General features: G+C 47.3%; 1 protein-coding gene across 2 annotated transcripts in view; it reads left to right on the forward strand.

Annotated features, from left to right (window-relative positions):
* The window catches only part of RUNDC3A (RUN domain containing 3A), a 39,872-nt gene extending 20,010 nt beyond the window's left edge, over window positions 1–19,862 (forward strand). Inside the window, exons 6-11 of one of the 2 annotated variants that reach the window (XM_084804472.1) lie at window positions 3,521–3,601; window positions 4,463–4,628; window positions 6,009–6,166; window positions 8,586–8,750; window positions 16,610–16,716; window positions 18,590–19,862. In XM_084804472.1, coding sequence (XP_084660598.1) covers window positions 3,521–3,601; window positions 4,463–4,628; window positions 6,009–6,166; window positions 8,586–8,750; window positions 16,610–16,716; window positions 18,590–18,732 — 820 coding nt within the window. In that variant the 3' untranslated portion in view covers window positions 18,733–19,862. The remainder of the gene's footprint in view (window positions 1–3,520; window positions 3,602–4,462; window positions 4,629–6,008; window positions 6,167–8,585; window positions 8,751–16,609; window positions 16,717–18,589) is intronic. The other variant, XM_084804473.1, reaches the window with a different exon arrangement.
* Window positions 19,863–21,602: the final 1,740 nt, after the last annotated feature.

Consider the following 21,602-nt stretch of genomic DNA (forward strand, 5'->3'; position numbering starts at 1 on the left):
TGCAATCCTGCCCCTTCAGCCTGTACTTCGACTTTGCCAGGGGGGTCATAGACCCTCTTTTGGGAGAAGACTGAGCCAAAGTAGGAATTGAGCACCTCTGCCTTTTCTTGGTCATCTGTTATCGTTTTGCCATCCTTATTTAATAGCTGAACCACCATTTCTTTCCTCTGCCTTTTACTATGCACGTAGCTGAAGAAAGCCTTTTTGTTGTTTTTAGCATCCCTTGCTAAACTCAGCTCATTCTCAGCTTTAGCCTTCCTGACGCCATCCCTGCAATTCTGTGCTATCTGCCTGTACTCTTCCTTTGTTACTTGGCCTTCTTTCCACTTCCTATATGTGTCCTTTTTTGTTTTCAGGTCATCCCTAAGCTTTTTGTGAAGCCACATTGGCCTCTTCTGTTGACTTCCACCTTTTCTACTTGTTGGAATTGCTTGTGATTGTGCCTTGAGAATTTCCTTTTTTAAAAAAGCCCACCCATCTTGGACTCCTTTTCTCGCTAGCATCGCTTGCCATGGGACCTTACTGATCATTGTTCTGAGTTTATGAAAATCAGCTTTCCTAAAATCCAGGGTACGCGTTTGACTACAATCAGCTTTTGCTTCCCTTAGAACCAAGAACTCAAGTACAACATGGTCACTTTCCCCCAGAGTTCCTGTAACTGCTACTTTATCCACTAAGTCATCTCTGTTGGTTAGGATCAAGTCAAGGATAGCCGATCCTCTAGTTCCTTCCTCTACTTTCTGTAGGAGGAAGTGATCCGCCACACAAGTCAGGAATTTCCTGGAGGGGCCATGTTTTGCAGAATTTGTCTCCCAACAAATATCGGGGAAATTGACGTCCCCCATTACTACTACATCATGCTTCCTTAAAACATTGGCTATTTGCTTTTCAACAGTTTCATCCTTGTCTTCTCCTTGATTGGGTGGCCGGTAGTAGACTCCGACCACCAGGTTCCTTTTATTCTTTGCTCCATTTATTTCAACCCAGATGCTCTCGATGGGGCTACCAAGCTCCTCCTCCTGTATTTCTGTGCAGAGATATGTCTTTTTCACATACAGTGCAACCCCACCTCCCTTTCTGTTCCTCCTGTTCTTTTTGAACAAGTTATATCCTTCAATTGCTGTATTCCAGTCATGAGAGTCATCCCACCAAGTCTCAGTTATACCTATCAGGTCATAATTTACCTCTTGTATTACGAGTTCAAGTTCGTTCTGTTTGTTTCCCATACTCTGGGCATTAGTATGTAGACATCGAAGACCATGTGCTTCATAGTCTGGCTTTCTTCCTACATGTGTCTGAAGACTATTATTGGGCGTTATCAGAGCTGTTCTCTCCATGGCAGTGCATGCGCCTATGTCCATTGTTACCCCCAATATTATATCTCCCTTCCCCGTAGGATTCAGTTTAAAGCCCTCCTGATGAAGTTCTTCATGCTGTGGCCAAATACATTCTTCCCATCCTTTGTGAGGTGCAACCCGTCCCTAGCCAACAGCCCATCTTCCAGGAAGTATAGCCCGTGGTCCCAGAATCCAAATCTCTCTCGTCGGCACCACCTTCGTAGCCAGTCATTCACCCAGAGTATTTTTCGTTCCCTTTCTGTCCCTCTTCTAACTACTGGAAGGATGGATGAGAAAACTATCTGGGCCCCAAAGTTCTTGAGTTTCCTTCCCAAAGCTTCAAAGTCTGACGTGATCTCTTCGTAGCTGCGCTTGGCGGTATCATTTGTTCCCACATGGATGAGAAGAAAGGGATACCTGTCAGTGGGCTTTATGAGTGCAGGCAACCTTTCAGTCACGTCTCTAATCTGTCCTCCCGGGAGACAACATACCTGGCGAGTCCATGGGTCTTCGCGACATACTTGGGTCTCAATCCCACGCAGCAGTCTCCTACTACTACCACTCTTCTCTTCTTCTTATAGGCCTGGGTTTCATCACCTCTGTTTGACTGACCTTTAGCCTCTTGCTCACTCTCATGCAGGTTCCCCTGTGAATTCTCCCTCTGCAGGCTGTCCTCCAGTCTCATCCGCAATTACCTGGAATCCGTTCCACAGCTCCACTGCTTCCACTGGTGCAGAGTGGCGTCTAGTTCTTCTCCTAACTGTCACCCTTTTCCAAGGAGTATCCTCTATTCCATTTTTCTTCACCTCAGCATTTCCCACTGCCTCATCTTGCTGTTGCTCTTCAAGCTTCTGATCTTCCCTTTGCTGCTGTAGTTCCCCCATTCTGTCCAAGAACTCTTCGTGTTCTCTTATTCCCCGGAGGGTCGACAGTCGCCGCTCCAGTCCACTTACTTTTTCCTCCTTGCAGGTCACCACCACTGGAGAGTCTTGTCCTTCCATAGCCTCTTTTCCCTTTTTGTGTCTAGCTTTGTGATTGTTCTAGACTAGCCTGTGCCTGCTCCTCTACTCAGTAGAGTTTAAAAGCAGAGTCCCACTGGTGTGTAAGTGTGTGTTACAAGACAAATAAATGGAAAAAAGTTAGTTAAAATAAAAAATAAAAAAATGAAAAAAAATGTTAGGGGCCTCCCCCTTGACCTCCCCTGCCGAACTCCCCTGGCCAACTCCTGTTTGCTCCCCCTGTTTGCTTGCTCTGTTCGCTCACTCTCTGGGAGCTTGCCTGCTTCTGTAGTCCCTGGACCAGCTGGAGCAGCTTGCTCTGCTCTGCTCTGCTCTGCTGTGCTGTGCTGTGCTGTGCTGTGCTCTGCTCAGCTGGGAGGCGGGAAACAGACTGAAGCTTCCCGCCCAGTCAGCTGCTGGGAGTACTCAGGCCCCACCCCTCCAATTCAGTTGGAGCTCTCAGAAGCACCTGGTGAGCTCACAGCCAATCAGAAGGATAAAGGGCAGCCCCCTGGGCTTCCTGCAGCCCACTTACCTCTTAGCCTCTGTCTCCTTTGTCTCCTTTGTCTCTTCAACCACTGCAACTCCCCTGGCCAATTCCTGTTTGCTCCCCCTGATCACTCGCTCTGTTCGCTCGCTCTCTGGCTGCTTGCCTGCTTCTGTAGTCCCTGGACTAGCTGGAGCAGCTTGCTCTGCTCTGCTCTGCTCTGCTGGGAGGCGGGAAACAAACAATCAAAATTTACCATCAACATTTTGACAGTGGGGAGGATAACGGAGGGAGGGGAGGGGAGGGGAGGGGAGGGGAGGGGAGGGGAGGCAGAAAAAAAGAGAAACAAGGCAAATGAACTTCAGAAACAGAGAAGGATAAAGGGGGAGACATAGATAAGAATGGAAGAATTTGAGCAAAGCAGTTACATGTATTTAGGCTTCCTTTTGGTTGTGTACAAGGAGACTGTAGCACTTCATCTGCTGATTGGTGGCTTGGTGGTCCTGCCACCAGTGAGTAGAGCCTCCACTCTTTCAATCCTCCTACATAACCTTCCACCTGGAGATTCTAGAGGCAGAGGTAGCACACCAAATTATTATTCCATCCTCCTCTGGATGTTCCGAGGACAGGTGTGTTGGGGTGCCTACAGATAACTTGCTTTTGCATGCATTCTTTCCCATCTTGGTCATGTTTTGCAGTTTCTGCTTGAAAGGGGAAATCATGGATGGCAAGACACCTGTAGTGATCGATTATACTCCATACCTGAAGTTTACACAGAGGTAACAGCTACCACACCCATGTATAGCCTTTGGGTGTGTGAGGTTTAGTGCACAAGACTGAGAAGTCTACATTAGAAAGACTTGAACTAGTTGAGGCCTGAGATTTACACATTATTGTTCTGAGTTAATATTCAAGCTTTGAGTAGATTTCAGTGTGTGTGTGTGTGTGTGTGTGGTGTCTTACCTAAAACAATTAATCAGTTTTTGTGTGTCTGCAATTCATGCATAAATTCTACTTTGGATAAATATATACATTGAATTTAAACAGGCCCCTATCCACCTTCTCTCCTGTAGTAACCAGATTCAGAAGTGGCACGTTCCAAACTGAGGCTTGGTCTATGCATACAAAAGAAGGTAGTGAGAATGATGTGGTAGAATCCTGAGGTAGCAGAATTAATATGACTTCAGATTGCAGGTGTGCATGGAGGAATAGCACTTTTGAAGGCTCCCCACTTTAAACAAATCTCCCTGCAAACAGAAAACTAGCACAACAAGGAATGGGATGTGCTAGTTTTCTTCTTGCAGCACATTTTGTGTGCGTGCGCGCGTGCGTGTGTGTTTCCAGGGGGTGGGGTGGAGGACACATTCAAAAATGGACGTGATACAGCAGAATTAGGTAGTAGAGTCTTGAAGTGATACAGTGAACTGTATGTGTAGGCCAGGTCTGAAAGGTGTTCTTTATTAGGAGCTGAAAAATATCTCAAGCTCTTCTTCTGATAAGGAATAGGAAACCACTAAAATATAGCAGTCCTGCCTGCAAATTTAACATGTGTTATTGAATGTTGACATCTTACTGTTGGGCAAGTAAGCTTCCTCATGCGGTCATGTCTCCTTAATTACCCTCACAATCTCTGTAAGCAGCTACGATTACCTAAGTGACGAGGAGGACCGTCGCAGCTTGGAGAGCAGCACCAGTGAGGACAGTTCCCCTGACCACCCCTACCTTCCGCTAGTGACCGCTGAAGACAGCTGGTACAATAAATGGCGCAAGATGGAGCAGAAGTTTCGCATTGTATATGCACAGAAGGTACTTGCATCTCAAGCACAGCACATGTCTTGGGGAGCCAAAACTGCTCGAGAATGCACAGGTTTTAAAACATGCACATTCAGTCAGCTGGGTGAAGGAAACGGTAACCAGTGGGATCAGGGCAGGCATGATGGAGAGGGAATGAACCGTTTCCTCCTTTGCTGTGGTCCTTCTCTGACTGGCCCAAATCTGAACCTAGATCTTCCCAGTTCTAGTCTGTCACTCTGGCCACTAGACTAAGATTGCACACATTCCTACAATAGATTGGATCTGTGAATTTGTCACAGCTACTTTGAACTGTATATTTGCATGCATATTTTACTGTGGACAGAAGATTCCTATATTTATACTTATTTAAGCATTGGTTGAGGGGGGTTTGTTATGTACTGTTACAGTATTTTCCTATCTATATATGCATATTTATTTGGATACACTTTTTGTAATACACGGTCACTCCCAAGCATCCTCTCCCACAAGAACTTGTTCAGCTCCTAGGTTTACCCAGGAGCTGTGAGCAACAAAACACATGGGATGACATCTGGAACGCAGGTAATGGAAAACTCAAAGTGAATCTGACTGAACACAGGCAAGAGCTCACTTTAGAGCCAGTCTGTGGTGTTTGGAGGTATGTGGCCTACCGCCGTTCTGTTTGAGGCCTAAAAGAAAGCCCTCCTGGACCCTGAGGGCTGTGGCAACTATCGGCCAGTTACAGTATCCCATTTCTGGACAAAGGTGCTTCAAAGGGTGGCTGCTGTGTAACTCCTGGCATTCTTGGATGGCAGCGGTTATCTGGATCCGTCTCAATCTGGTTTAAGACCTGCGTTTGGCATCAAGGCAGCCTTAAACCTATGCTGGGAGGACAGGGAACTGTGAATTCTTCTGGACCTCTCAGGGATTCTCAGTACCAGCACCCATAGTATCCTTCCGGACTATCTGGGATGGGGACTGGGGACACTGTGTTCCCACCGCATGCATTAAGCATAGGAGGAAAGCTTCCATCAACACCAATGGTTTTGTTTTTTCTAAGCTGAATTGCCACATGGGGAGCGGTATGGGGGCTGTTCCAGCATGTCGGGGAGGGGAGAGTTAGCCCTTCTCTCCCTCACTGCAGTCCCCCTTGACAATCGCCCCTGCATGGCGATTACGCCAAGAAAGACATTTTCCATTGGCATCAATGGACAATTATGGCTCTGGGGAACAGACCCAGGGCCCTGGGAAACAGGCTGTTGGCCCAGGCCTAGCAACACCCACGGTGGTACATAATCCTTCCTGCTGTTGTTGTTCTTGCTTATTGAGTGAATGTCTACAGGGTAGTTTTCTGCATGGAGTGCAGCTTTTCCCCTCATGGTAATCCATTTGCCTCTCCTGTTTATGTCTCAGGGCTACCTGGAGGAGTTAGTGCGGCTGAGAGAGTCACAACTGAAGGACCTGAAGGCGGAGAACAAATGCCTGCAGCTGAGGCTGGAGGAGGTGAAGGTGCAGAATCAGTCAGAGAAGCGGGAGCTGGAGGGTGTAATCCTGGAACTACAAGAACAGCTGTGAGTAGGGCCAGCTCTTGAACTCTCCTGCCTGCGTGGGGAGCTGCGGTTCCTGTGCACCAGCTAGGCCAACATTTACGTTGCTTCCTCCCCACTCTCCCTTTGCCCTCATTCCCCACAAGAGATGGGCTATTCATCTACCCATTCGCCCATTCGCCTACCCATTCACCTACCCAGTTGCCCCATGTTGGGAGCGGCCTGTTTGAACGCCTCCTAGGAGTTCTGCCCCTGACCACCATAGCCCTTGACAGAAGAAGAAAAAATATCCCCCACCACTGTTCTAGGGCCACTAGTTGCCCTTTATTTTAAAATAATCCTAACAATGACTAGAACATGTGCCAAAAAAAAAAAAAAGAATGTGAGAGATAACAATTTGTTAGGGTCAAATAGCTGTATACAGCTGTATGTATACATGTCTGTCTACAATCTTGCAGACTTGGTTACTTTGCACATACTTTTTTGTACATGAATGTAACTGGTTACAGACAATGGAATGTGAGAATTGACCCTAAACGCTGAACATTACATGGCGTATGGGGCTTCTTATTTCATGGTGAGGTGTCTCTTATTTCAAATAGGTCAGATCCAAGCAGTGCCTTATTTTTTAATTGCCAGCCTGGTAATTTTAACCCCAAGGAACAAATATATAACCTCGGCCCTTATTTTATATGTGATAGCAATGGCACTGTGATAAATATGAGATATTTTTGTCATTTCAGTGATAAATGGATAACCATTTGGCAATGGCACCCCCCCCCCCGATTCAAATTAGGACTTTAGCATGGAGCACAGGGTTAGAGCCCCCGAGCCCCTAAGCAAGGGCCCCAATCTGGAGTGAAACTTTGAGTGAATTTAGAGTAAAAAAGAAAAGATGCAGCTGCCCAGATTCACACCTGTGTACAAATAAAAGTACATCAAAAGTAACAAAAACTGCATGACTGGGAAGCTGATGCAGTTATCAGAATAACAGCCATTACGCAAGTGCTCTTCCCATTAGTAACCCTGAGCTTTTTATACACGAGTATGGATTTTAGTTTTTTGGTAACAGATCTGATTATGAGAAAGCTTAGAGACTGTTTCTGTATACATGTACAAGAAACTTTTTTAAAAAATCACTTGAGAACTTGCAGTTGAATCTGCAAACTGACTCCACTGAGAAGCACTGTTCTTTGGCTTGTGGTGGCTCATTCACACACACAAGCCACCACTTGGTGCTGCACCCATCCAGTGATGATTATGCATCTGTGAACCCTAAGGTCGGTATCTGGCTGAGATAGAGCCAGATATTACCAGAAGCCCAATACGTACCTAGCATCTACCTTGGAAGATTGATAGAACATTTCCCCATCCCCACTACTTCAACCTGCTCTTTGTGTTCAAAGCAAATATTTTGCGACAACTAAAAAAAATTGGCTTTGGAGGACCTGACATCCATGTTCAGGATTCCCCATAGTTAGGGGCTCAGCTGCTAAAATGTTGCCAGCGGGGGTAGGGGTAGAGAGAACATACATCTCTCCTTCCCAGACTATAGCTAAATCAGCAATATGATGGGAAATATTTCAGGTGCTTCCAGACAGAGGGCTCCCAGCGCTACCCATCAAAAGACACTGTGCAGCTATTCCCCCCTTAACAGATTTCCTGTAAAATGATGCAGAGCAATTGTATGATAAAAGCTTCATGTGGAAGCACCCTGTCTCCCCTAAATCAGAGACTGATTTTTAATTTTAAGAAGTTCTTAGATGGGGAAATGTTTAATGCTCAGGAAAAAAGGGCTGGATTTCATTAATCTGGAAATCCATATTTGGGGAGCTGAAAAAATGTGGGCTTGGGGCCCTGAAGATTTTTGGAAGTTCCATGCCACTCCAACCTTCTCTAATCTCATGAAAAGGTGATATCCAGGGTTGCCGTCTCTCCTAGAAATTGGAGCTGGAATGTTAGTTTCAGAATCAGGAATGGTAACTTCCCTTGAGGATTATGAGGATGTTCTATGAGAGGGTAGACGAAGGGAAACCATACACTTGCAAGCCCCCCTCGCCAGCTGCCCAGGGTTGGAAAGAGCTGAAGAGCAGGCCTGCCTGCACACTCAACTGTTCCCGGTGCCAAGCAGTTCAGCAGCACAGGCAGGCACAAGATCACAGCAGTCCCATCATGCACCTCCCTCCAGCTCCCAGCCTTAGGACACTGATCGGTCCTGAGAGTGGGAAGGCTGGATCCCATCACATGCCTCCCCTGCTGCCCAGGTGATTGGGGAGGGAGGGGTGAGTGGGGAAAGGGGTGGGGAGTGAGACAAGGGTTCTGTGTGTGCCTTGGGCATGTAACGTTTTACTATACGGTTGGAAACGGAATTAGGAGGGAGGATGGATGCAGTCACATTCCCTTGCTTTGAGCTGACAGGTTGCGTCCCCTCCTCCTTGATCAGACTTCCCTCCTCCCGCTCTGCCCCCAGGACAGGCCTCATTCCCTCGGACAGCAGCCAGTTCACCCAACTCTCCAAGGCAATGGCTGCACCCTTGGTGAACCAGTGGCCCTCTCTGGGTACTCTGAATGGTAATGAAGGTTGCTCAGAAGCCAAAATGTACAGAAGGTAAGTGTGTTTATTCAAGATACTCCTTCTCCTAAGAAGCTCCTCAGAGATGGAAGGGGCCAAAATGTCTAAGCCTCACCCTGTCCATCCTCCACCCCGAGCCAAGTTACACTGTGTAAAGAGTACTAAATGAAGCCTACTCAGGCCCCTTCTGGTTTCTACACTTCCAGGCAAAATGGCCACCCTGTTTTTCTTGAGAACTATAAACTTTTTCTTGGGAAGGTATTCTTGGGTGTCCAACTTTGCTGACACCACATTGTTTAGGGTGGTTAAATCCAAAAGGGACAGTGAAGAGCTCCAAAAGGATATTTCCAAATTGGGGGAATAAGCAATAAAAAAGCAAATGTAATTCAATATAGGCAAGTGTAAAGTGATGCACACTGGGCAACCCCCCAAAATTACATATAGGCTGATGGGTTTTGAGCTGGCAGTAACTGACCAGGAAAGGGATCTTGGGACTGTAGTGGAAAGCACAAGGAAAACATCAACAGAGTATGAGGCTGCTGAGAAAAAGGCAAATTCCACACTCAGGTTCATTAGGAATCAAAAATCAAACTGCCAACATCATGATGCCATAATACAGATCTATGGTGCAACCACACTTGGAATACTGTGTACAGTTCATGTCACTGCACCTCAGAAAAAGATATTGTAGAGTTGGAAAACGTGCAGAAAAGGGCAACTGAAATTATTAAGGGGCTGGAGCATCTCGCCTATGAGGGAAGGTTACGATGCTTGGGGCTTTTAAATTTTGAAATAAGGTGAGTAAGGGAGGACATGATAGAGATGTATAAAATATGCATGGTGTGGAGAAAGCGGATAGGGAGATGTGTTCTTCTTGTTGTAATACTAGAACCCAGCATCATCCAATGAAACTGAATGGTGGTAGATTCAGTACAAATGAAAAGAACCACTCCTTCATGCAGTGCATAATGAACTGATGGCGTTCACTAGCACACAAGGTAGTGATGGTCCCCAACTTGGACGGCTTCAGTAGATTAGACAAATTCAGGGAGGATCAGGCTGTCAATGGCTACTAGTCCTGATGGCTGTATAGCCTCCAGGATCAGAGGCAGTCTGTTTTGGTATACCAGTTCATTGAATCACAGAATCATAGAACAGTAGGGTTGGAAAGGGCCTATAAGACCATCAAGTCCAACCCCCTGCTCAATGCAGGAATCAAAGTCAGAGCATCCCTGACAGATGGCTGTCTAGACTCATCTTGAATGCCTCCAGCGTGGGAGAGCCCACCACCTCCCTAGGTCATTGGATCCATTGTCATATTGCTCTAACAGTCAGAAAGTTTTTCCTGATCTTCAGCGGGAATCTGGCTTCCTGTAAGTTGAGCCCATGATTCCGTGTCCTGCATTCTGGGATGATTGAGAAGAGATCCTGGCCTTCCTCTCTGTGACAACCTTTCAAATACTTAAAGAGCGCTATCTGCCTTTTCTTTGTCATCTGTTATCATTTTGCCATCCTTATTTAATAATTGAACCACCATTTCTTTCCTCTGTCTTTTACTGTGCAAGTATCTGAAGAAAGCCTCTTTGTTGCCTTAGCCTCCCTCGCTAACCTCAGCTTGTTCTCAGCTTTAGCCTTCCTGACGCCACCCTGCAATTCTGTGCTCCCTGCCTGTACTCTTCCTTTGTTGCTTGGCCTTCCTTCCACTTCCTATATGTGTCCTTTTTTGTTTTCAGGTCATTTCTAAGGTTTTTGTGAAGCCACATTGGCCTCTTCTGTTGTCTTCCACCTTTTTTTCTTGTTGGAATTGTTTGTAATTGTGCCTTTAGAATTTCCTTTTTTAAAAAAGCCCACCCATCTTGGACTCCTTTTCTTGTTAGAGTCACTTGCCATGGGACCTTACTTATCATTGTTCTGAGTTTATTAAAATAGGCTTTCCTAAAATCCAGGGTACACGTTTGGCTACACTCGGCTTTTGATTCCTTTAGAACCAAGAACTCAAGTATTACATGGTCACTTTCCCCCAGAGTTCCTGTAACTGCTGCTTTATCCACTAAGTCATCTCTGTTGGTTAGGATCAAGTCAAGGATAGCCAATCCTCTAGTTCCTTCCTCTACTTTCTATAAGAGGAAGTTATCTGCCACAAAAGCAGGAATTTCCTGGAGGGACCATGTTTTGCAGAATTGGTCTCCCAACAAATATTGGGGAAATTGACGTCCCCCATTACCACTACGTCATACTTCATAGAATCATAGAATAGTGGGGTTGGAAGGGGCCCACAAGGCCATCGAGTCCAACCCCTGCTCAATGCAGGAATCCAAGTCAGAGCATCCCCGACAGACGGCTGTCCAGCCTCGTCTTGAATGCCTACAGTGTGGGAGAGCCCACCACCTCCCTAGGTCATTGGGTCCATTGTCGTATTGCTCTTACAGTCAGGACGTTTTTCCTGATGTTCAGCCGGAATCTGGCTTCCTGTCACTTGGGCCCATTATTCCGTGTCCTGCACTCTGGGATGATTGAGAAGAGATCCTGGCCTTCCTCTCTGTGACAGCCTTTGCCTTTGCAAATCTGATCATTGATAAGCACCCTTTGAGTCTGATTCTGTAGCCAACTGTGGATCCACCAGATCGTTGTTTCATCTAGCCCACTTTGAGCTAGTTTGCTCTTCAGGATATCATAGAATCATAGAATAGTAGGGTTGGAAGGGGCCCACAAGGCCATCGAGTCCAACCCCCTGCTCAATGCAGGAATCCAAGTCAGAGCATCCCTGACAAATGGCTGTCCAGCCTTCTCTTGAAGGCCTCCAGTGTGGGAGAGCCCACCACCTCCCCAGGTAATTGGTTCCATTGTCGTATTGCTCTTACAGTCAGGACGTTTTTCCTGATGTTCAGTCAGAATCTGGCTTCCTGTCACTTGAGCCCATTATTCAGTGTCCTGCACTCTGGGATGATCGAGAAGAGACCCTGGCCTTCCTCTCTGTGACAACCTTTCAAGTACTTGAAGAGCGCTATCATATCTCCCCTCAGTCTTCTCTGCTCAAGGCTAAACATGCCCAGTTCTTTCAGTCTCTCTTCATAGGGCTTTGTTTCCAGTCCCCTGATCATCTTTGTTGCCCTCCTCTGAACCCTCTCCAGTTTGTCTGCATCCTTCTTAAAGTGTGGTGCCCAGAACCGGACACAGTACTCCAGATGAGGCCTAACCAGTGCTGAGTAGAGGGGAACTAGTACTTCCCGGGATTTGGAAGCGATGCTTCTATGAATGTAGCCCAAAATAGCATTTGCCTTTTTTGCAGCCACATCACATTGTTGGCTCATATTCAGCTTGTGATCGACAACAGTTCCAAGACCTTTCTCGCTTGTAGTGTGGTTGAGCCACGTATCCCCCATCTTGTAACTGTGCATTTGGTTTCTTTTTATTAGGTGCAGAACTTGGCATTTATCCCTATTAAATGTCATTCTGTTGTTTTCAGCCCTGCACTCCAGTCTATCCAGATCACTTTGAATTTTGTTTCTGTCTTCCAAAGTATTAGCTATCCCTCCCAATTTTGTGTCATCTGCAAATCTGATGAGCATTCCCTGCACCTCCTCCTCCAAGTCATTCATAAAAATGTTGAAGAGCACTGGGCCCAGGACTGAGCCCTGCGGTACCCCACTTGTTACCTCTCCCCAGTTTGAGAAGGTCCCATTGATAAGTACTCTTTGAGTCCGATTCTGTAGCCAACTGTGGATCCACCGGATCGTTGTTTCCTCTAGCCCACTTTGAGCTAGTTTGCTCATCAGGATATCATGGGGCACTTTGTCGAAAGCTTTGCTGAAGTCGAGGTATATGATGTCTACAGCATTCCCACGGTCTACAAGGGAGGTGACTTGATCAAAAAATGAGATCAGATTTGTCTGGCAGGACTTGTAACAAGTTATATCCTTCAATTGCTGTATTCCAGTCATGAGAGTCATCCCACCAAGTCTCAGTTATACCTATCAGGTCATAATTTCTCTCTTGTATTACGAGTTCAAGTTCGTTCTGTTTGTTTCCCATACTCTGGGCATTAGTATATAGACATCGAAGACCATGTTCTTCATAGTCTGGCTTTCTTCCTACATGTATCTGAAGACTATTATTGGGCGCTATCAGAGCTGCTCTCTCTGTTGCAGTGCATCCTACGTCCATTGTTACCCCCAACATTACATCTCCCTTCCCCGTAGGATTCAGTTTAAAGCCCTCCTGATGAAGTTCTTCATGCTGTGGCCAAACACATTCTTCCCATCCTTTGTGAGGTGCAACCCATCCCTAGCCAACAGCCCATCTTCCAGGAAGTATAGCCCGTGGTCCCAGAATCCAAATCTCTCTCGTCGGCACCACCTTCGTAGCCAGTCATTCATCCGGAGTATTTTTCGTTCCCTTTCTGTCCCTCTTCTAACTACTGGAAGGATGGATGAGAAAACTATCTGGGCCCCAAAGTTCTTGAGTTTCCTTCCCAAAGCTTCAAAGTCTGACGTGATCTCTTCGTAGCTGCGCTTGGCGGTATCATTTGTTCCCACATGGATGAGAAGAAAGGGATACCTGTCAGTGGGCTTTATGAGTGCAGGCAACCTTTCAGTCACGTCTCTAATCTGTCCTCCCGGGAGACAACATACCTGGTGAGTCCACGGGTCTTCGCGACATACTTGGGTCTCGATCCCACGCAGCAAGGAGTCTCCCACTACTACCACTCTTCTCTTCTTGTTGTTGTAGGCCTGGGTTTCATCGCCTCTGTTTGACCTTCAGCCTCTTGCTCACTCTCATGCAGGTTCCCCTGTGATTCTTCCTCTGCAGGCTGTCCTCCTGTCTCATCCGCAAGTACCTGGAATCGGTTCCACAGCTCCACTGCTTCCACTGGTGCAGAGTGGCGTCTAGTTCTTCTTCTCCTAACTGTCACCCTTTTCCAAGGAGTATCCTCTACTCCATTTTTCTTCACCTCAGCATTTCCCACTGCCTCATCTTGCTGTTGCTCTTCAAGCTTCTGGTCTTCCCTTTGCTGCTGTAGTTCCCCCATTCTGTCCAAGAACTCTTCGTGTTCCCTTATTCCCCGGTGGGTCGACAGTCGCCACTCCAGTCCACTTACTTTTTCTTCCAGCAGCGTGATCAACTTGCACTTGTTGCAGGTGTAGGCCATGTTGTTGTCAGGCAAGAAAACAAACATTGCACAAACCTTGCAGGTCACCACCACTGGAGAGTCTTGTCCTTCCATAGCCTCTTTTCCCTTTTTGTGTCTAGCTTTGTGATTGTTCTAGACTAGCCTGTGCCTGCTCCTCTACTCAGTAGAGGTTAAAAGCAGAGTCTCACTGGTGTGAAAGTGTGTGTTACAAGACAAATAAATGGAAAAAAGTTAGTTAAAAAAATAAAAAAATATAAAAAAAATGTTAGGGGCCTCCCCCTTGACCTCCCCTGCCGAACTCCCCTGGCCCACTCCTGTTTGCTCCCCCTGTTCACTCCCTCTGTTTGCTCGCTCTCTGGGAGCTTGCCTGCTTCTGTAGTCCCTGGACCAGCTGGAGCAGCTTGCTCTGCTCTGCTCTGCTCTGCTCAGCTGGGAGGCGGGAAACAGACTGAAGCTTCCCGCCCAGTCAGCTGCTGGGAGTACTCAGGCCCCACCCCTCCAATTCAGTTGGAGCTCTCAGAAGCACCTGGTGAGCTCACAGCCAATCAGAAGGATAAAGGGCAGCCCCCTGGGCTTCCTGCAGCCCACTTACTTCTTAGCCTCTGTCTCCTTTGTCTCTTCAACCACTGCAACTCCCCTGGCCAACTCCTGTTTGCTCCCCCTGTTGCTCGCTCTGTTCGCTCGCTCTCTGGGAGCTTGCCTGCTTCTGTAGTCCCTGGACCAGCTGGAGCAGCTTGCTCTGCTCTGCTCAGCTGGGAGGCGGGAAACAATCTGCTCTGCTCAGCTGGGAGGCGGGAAACAATATCATGGGGCACTTTGTTGAAAGCTTTGCTCAAGTCGAGGTATATTATGTCCACAGCATTCCCACAGTCCACAAGGGAGGTTGTTGTTGTCAAAGGGTGCTTATCAATGGGATCTTCTCAAACTGGGGAGAGGTAACGAGCGGGGTACTGCAGGGCTCAGTCCTGGGTGCAGTGCTCTTCAACATTTTTATTAATGACTTGGAGGAGGAGGTGCAGGGAATGCTGATCAGATTTGCAGGTGACACAAAATTGGGCAGGAGAGCTAATACTTTGGAAGACAAAAACAAAATGCAAAGTGTTCTGCAGCTCCCCGGCCAACTTGTGTTTGCTCCCCGTTTGCTCGCTCTGATCGCTCGCTCTCTGGGAGCTTGCTTGCTTCTGTACTCCTTAGACCAGCTGGAGCAGCTTCCTCTGCTCTGCTTTGCTCAGCTGGGAGGCAGGAAACAGACTGAAACTTCCTGCTGAAAAGGAAGCTGGGAGGCGGGAAACAGACTGAAACTTCCTGCCCACACAGCTGCTGGGAGAACTCAGGCCACACCCCCTCAATTCAGTTGGAGCTCTCAGGAGCACCTGGTGAACTCACAGCCACTCAGAAGGAAAAGGACAGCCCCCTGGGCTTACTCCAGCCTACTTACCTCTTTGCCTTTGTCTCCTTTTCCACTGCAGCTCCCCTGGCCAACTCATGTTTGCTCCCCCTGTTTGCTCGCTCTGATCGCTTGTTCTCTGGGAGCTTGCCTGCTTCTATAGTCCCTAGACCAGCTGGAGCAGCTTCCTCTGCTCTGCTCAGCTCAGCTGGGAGGTGGGAAACAGTTGCTGGGGAGCACAAGCAGGAGGGCACAATTATACTCCTGCCCTGCTTTTGGGCTTCCTGGAGGCATCTGGTCAGCCATTGTGGAAGCAGAATGCTGGACTAGAGAGGCCTTTGGCCTGATCTAGCAGGATTCTGCTTCTGTTTTTAAGGTATATAAAATACCACATTATTCATTTTAGGGACCATCATCCTGATCCAGGGAACACAATTCAAATGTGGAAACAGAGAGATTCCCTCTCTGGCAGATCTGCTGCACCAAGTACAGCAGCTTTTGTACAAAGTCAGGTGGGGATTACAGTATCTATAATCTATGCAGAGCAATCTTGCAGTCGGATCTCTGGGCATGCATTGATTTATTATGTTCCTGTATCACTTCATAGCCGCCGCTCTCTGGGCAATTTACGAAGATTAAAACTTTAAAAACACATTATAAAAACTATTTTCATACAAACATATAAATGGACAGCACACACAGAGACACACATCTCTCTAAAACAATTTTAAACTGTCAATAAGAAAGATCCAGGCTTGTACACTGCCTATTGTAGGAGGAGCAGTGCTCTGTTGTTGCTCTGACCTTACATTTGGCAGATTCAGAAGTAATTTGTGCTGCTTTATATTGCCTAAGTTTATTAGTCAATTCTGGGCCAAGAAGAGTGGGATTCATTTTAGAAAGAAAAGAACTGGGGAGTGGGGAGAACTTTGAATTTTAAGGAACATTCAAACAGGCTCCACTTCTAATCAATAAAGCTTCTTGTCTTAAGGTGAAAAGAAAACCTCTGTCTATATCAGAACAAGGTAGGCAGTTCTGTAAACTATAATTTTGTAGCCAGCCCACAATGACTCAAATTCTGCTATGCATTCTGGGAAGTGGATGTAGGTGTCATCTTCTAAGGGTCCTTCCAGATGAACAATTCCTGGTATTACCAATCAAGTGGCATTGTGCAACTGTTCCGTCTTTCCCTCCTTAATGGATTTTTTGTGATAAGAAAAAAGATGGAAGAAGCAGTGGGGAAACACAGGAGGGTTACAAATGAAAGATGATGCGTGTACTTCTCCCCCCCCCCCCGGTAAAATTCCATGTTTGAGGTAGGGTGATTGCACAATAAAGGCTTCGTCTCGGAACACCCTAATTCTCTCTTGTTGCCAGGCACAGCTTCATGAGCACAGATCAGCTGTCAGCAGAGATCAGCCTGAGTTCGGATTCCCAAAGGATGGGTGAAGGGAAGCATGAAGGAGAACCCTGGGGCCCGCTAGGTAAGAATTTTCACACAGGCTTTGGCAAATCAGCGCTTCCTTTAGAAAACAACAAGGGCCAGGGCTTAAGCTTGCCTGGGCATCATGTCCTGTACAACCTGTAGGTACTTGCATTCCCAGTTCAATATGTGGGTGCTGGTTTTGAATAGGAAAAATGCTTTCTGTGCATGCTCTTTATAGCACTACTGTTTCAAATCTTCCAGGGCAGAGCTGTAGCACTAAAAACAGGTTCTGGGGGCTAAGTCCTGGCTCAAAGCAAGCTCTTTCTGTGAGGCTACAGAATCGTGTATCTCGGGCACATTAATGTGCTGCAAAATAACTGTTAGCACGCCACAAGAACGAAATAATTCCAATATTTAAAGGCTCCCGAGAGTCCAAGTTGAGAACTTCCTGTAAGCCTCCATCCATCACAGATCTTTTCATGGATCAGCCTTCCATGAGAGGAAGGGCTCCACTCATAGATGGTCTCTCCCCAATTTGGGGGATCCCCCTCCCCACGACATCATCACTCTCCCCATTCACAGCAGCATCTCCTGACTCTGTGTAGCATTTTCAGGTGGCTGGAGGGGTTGCTCTGGGAAGGAATCAGAGGTATCAGAAAGATTTCACATTCTAATATAGAAGTAGTAGCCAATCAGCTCCAATGGACAGTAGTAGCCAATCAGCTCCAATGGACAGTAGTAGCCAATCAGCTCAGTTTCTCACACCTTTGCAGAGGACATGCTTCTGACTAAAAATCTTGCCTTGTGACCTCAGGGGGGGCTTTTTTGGTGGGGTGGAGGGAGGGTGCTGCTCCATGAGGAGGAATATGCATCCCATGCATGCTCAGCCTTCTTATTAATTATTACAAACCCACGTTCTGGAGTTGAGTGATGACAGTGCAGAGAATCCAGGCTTGAGCCGTGGCTCAGATTAAGGCTTCTCTGAGAGGAACAGATTCAAACAGGTGCCAATCAGGGGACAGTATCTAAGTTGACAAGAGTGCTGAAGTCAATCACGTTGCACTAGCATAAAGGACCGCTGGCACAGAGGTAGGCAAGGCAGCACCCACAGGCCCACTGCCAAGACGCCATTCCCTCCTCTCCACCCTTCTTTTCCCACTCCCCCCTGCAGCCATCTTTCCTTCCTGCCTTCTGCCTTTTTCTCCCCCTCCCCCTGCAATTTCCTTCCTGCCCGCCACTGCTTAACTCTGCGCTCACTCCACAGATCAGGGGATAGAGTGTGGGGGAGGAGGAAGGAAACCTCAAATGGGGGAAGGTGCATTCCCCCCGCCACGACAATTTGTGATGGTGGCCGCAGACACACTTTAAAATGTAAAATATGCCCGTGAACCCCAAAGGTTGCCTACACCTGCCCCAATGTAATGCAAGTAGTACTCACTGGCACAAAGGGATTCCCCAGAAATGGGATTCCCCCGGAAACAGGATTCCCCCGGAAACGGGATTCCCTGCCCCAATGCAATGCAAGTAGTACTCACTGGCGCAATGGGATTCCCCTGGAAATGGGATTCCCAGGAAAACCCACCGCATGAGCTAACACTACTGGCATTGCGCTAGAGGCCCCTTAAGCTAGCACAATGTAATTTACATTAACACTCTTGTCGACTTGGATTGGTGGTTTGCTGCTGAATTTCGCTGGCAAACCACCCTGAAAGGCTAAAATGGATAAATCTTGCTTGAAGACAAGCGAAATTTGTCTCTTGTGGGTTTCCATAGTGGTGTGCTGCTGAAATTTGGTGGCAAACTGTCAATTCTGTTGTTGTGCCGATTTTGGTGGGAAAGCAGTGGCAGCCCACGAGGGGGTCAAAAGCTGCCGCCTGACCCCAGAGCTGTCCATCCAGCATCAAAGCCTGGTTTCCTCCTTTTCTTTGCAGGAAAGGACCCGACTCCATCCATGTTGGGCCTCTGTGGATCTTTGGCCTCCCTGCCAAGTTGCAAGTCCTTAGCCAGTCTAAAATCCAATGAGTGCCTGGTGAGCGACAGCATTGAACCCAGTCCTGCTCATAGCCCCAGCTGAGACATCTGACAGCTGTTCTTGCAAACCGCAAGATGCTTGTGGGGGAACAGAGAGAGCTGGCAGGCAAAATGAACTGAGTCCCTTGCCTGGGGGAGGGCAGCTGAACCTTTTATCCAGCCTGATGCAAGAGGGCAACAAGCCTCCATCCTCAGCTGAAGATGCTCTTCCTTAAACTAGGATGAGAGACATGCTTAGAATCTCTTCCCTGGATTTTGTTTTTTAAGGCGGCACACTTGTGGAAACTGGAAGGATTGCCCGCCAAAAGCACTTTTGTAAAATGATGGTGTATTATATATATATATTTATATGACTGAGATTGCTGGAAGACAACTGCCTCTGGGGAGGAGCACTTAGGAAAAAGTCCTCTGAACTATGCTGGTGGGAGGAAGAGAGAGTGTAACTGCACAGGTTGAAATTCACTGCACATCCTTCATGGTGAAAACTTGCACAATGAACAGCAAGATTGTCAGACCTCTTCGGTATGCCCCTCCCTATTTGAGAACAGAATGCGCCATGGAAGTGTGCTTGGCGAGGCCCTTTGGGGAGCGTCTGTGGGAAGAGAAGGCGGCCGTTTCCCATCTTTTCTTCTCTCGCACACACACATGCTTCATGTACAATTGCAGCACCTCTTTTACACAAACTTGCTACCTCCTTGCTACGGGGAGGGGTCTAGTCTCCTCCAAGTTTCTGGGCTTCTTTGAGGTTCAGGAAGCCTCTTTCGTCTTCCTCCGCCATCTACCAGATTCTCAAAGAATCTACTTCCTATATGTTTCTCCTGCATGTTGCTTTTCCAATGGAACTTTTGGCTACAGGAACAGAAGTGTGAACTGCCTGGGAAGCTGGAGGAGGGCCAACGGACACAACTTTTGTCCATTGGTCTTTTGATGTGGGAAACATGGCACAATTGAACTCTTCTCCTGCCACAACTTTGAAGTGGTAAAGCAAACTTAGGAATGCTCCACTATGTGAAGAGATCCCCCACTTTCCACAGCTGAAAAACTGTTATAGGCCAACAATTAAAGCCAATTAAGAAGCTGGCAGACAAAGTCTATTGAAGTTTCTTTTCTAACACACATCTTTCTCCACGCAAACAAGTTCAGGCCTGTTTTTAAGTCCTGCAGTCACCAAGTATTTCCACAGTAATCAACTCTTGCAGGTGTGGAACAAACCATGTTCAGTTTCCCCCTTCTTTCTTCTCTGGACAAATGTACATATATCACGTCATCAGTGTTCCACTGCCTACACGCAACACAAATGACAGAGTTTCTTCCCAGAATATTGCAGTAACTCCAACATAGTCAGAACTCCAGAAACTGCAGCTGAAACCATTGTGTGTGTATGTAGGTGAGTGGGTTGGGAAAACAGGATTTCACGTATAGTACAGTTCAAGTGTTCAAAGCTCTTCACATATACTATTGCAATATTCCCCCAAGTAAGCCAGTACCTCCATTGTATGACCTCCATATTGCAGACGGGCCATGAGAATGGCGACTTGCCCAAGGCCCCTTGATGAGCTGATGGTTGAGATGAGATCTGAATTGGTGGTTTTCTGGGTTACTTATTCAGCCCGATGCAATGCATGCTTAGATCAGAAATAAGTCACACAAAATTAAATAAGGCTTGTTCCCAAGGATACACAGGACAGCTGTAGCGAACATGTGACACCAGCTCTAAGTACCAGAATCAGGCTCTGAAGGAGGACAGGTTGTTTACCTGTTAACTGTAGTTCCGAGTGGTCATCTGTGAACTCACGCATGAGGGTTATGTGCCTGCGCAGAACAGCCATTAGGAACATTCTAGAGCTAAACAGAGTTTTAGGAGGGAGCCCCACCCACCTCCTTTGCACACGTGCCAAGCATGGCTTTCGCCTTCCTCTCAGTTCCAGGTCTGGCACACCGTTGGAATAAAAAGGAGAGGCATCGAAGCGGGGAGGAGGGTGGGTTGTACGAGTTCACAGAGGACTACTTGAAGAACTGCAGTCACAGGTACGCAACCTGTCCTTCATCGTCTCTGACTCACACATATGAGTGACTGAAAAGCAAGAGCCTCACCAGAGGAGGGAGATGTCATGCCAAGAATGGAAGAAAGGAGCGCTCTGCCAAAAGCTGCATCAAGAGCTGCTCTGATATCCAGGCAGCAGTGTTTGATGAAGGTAGACGGCTGAGCCCAGGTTGCTGTGCTGCACAGCTATGGGGGCAAGATGCCTCTGAGGAGTGGCAGAGGATGCTATGGCTCTAGTTGATTGCCCTTGTACTTGCAAGGGGGCCAGTAAACATGCCAGTTGACAAGTGAGAAGTATGGCTGAAACCTTCCATTTGGTGAAGAGTTGAGATAGCACCGGGTGACCCTTCCTTGGTCTCAACTGGCAGATGAATAAGCAAGTAGATTTTCTAAATGATGATGATCTGTGGACATAGAGCTAAAGTACCCTGACATCTGGGGAATTAAGCTTGACCCCCACAGGGGAGGTAGGTTGAGGAAGGAAAGTTGGTATTATGATATCCTGAGTTAGATGGAACAGTGAGACAACTTTTGGAAGGAGTAGTCTGGGCATAGCACCACGTTGTCCTTATGAAAAGTCAGGAACAGTTGGTCATGCCTTAAGGCAGATAGTGGTAGCACCAAGGAAAACCACTTTCACAGGAAGGAGCCTAAGGCAGACTGGGGCCATGGGTTCGAAGGCTGTTAATTTTGCCAGCACCACTGACAGGCTTCAGGTTGGGGTTGGTGAGAAGGACCTTCAACATTGTAATGACTGGCCAATATGGCTGCTAAATAAACTTTTAAAGAGGGAGGAGCTAAGCCTCAAGCTTTCAAGGGAAGAAGGAAGTCCAATGCACTCCGATGGCACAGAGGACTTTGGGTCCTGT

This window comes from Heloderma suspectum, chromosome 6 (assembly GCF_057233095.1).
Source record: "Heloderma suspectum isolate Gila_16-S chromosome 6, 16-S_ref, whole genome shotgun sequence".
NCBI classification, from domain to species: Eukaryota; Metazoa; Chordata; class Lepidosauria; order Squamata; family Helodermatidae; genus Heloderma; species Heloderma suspectum.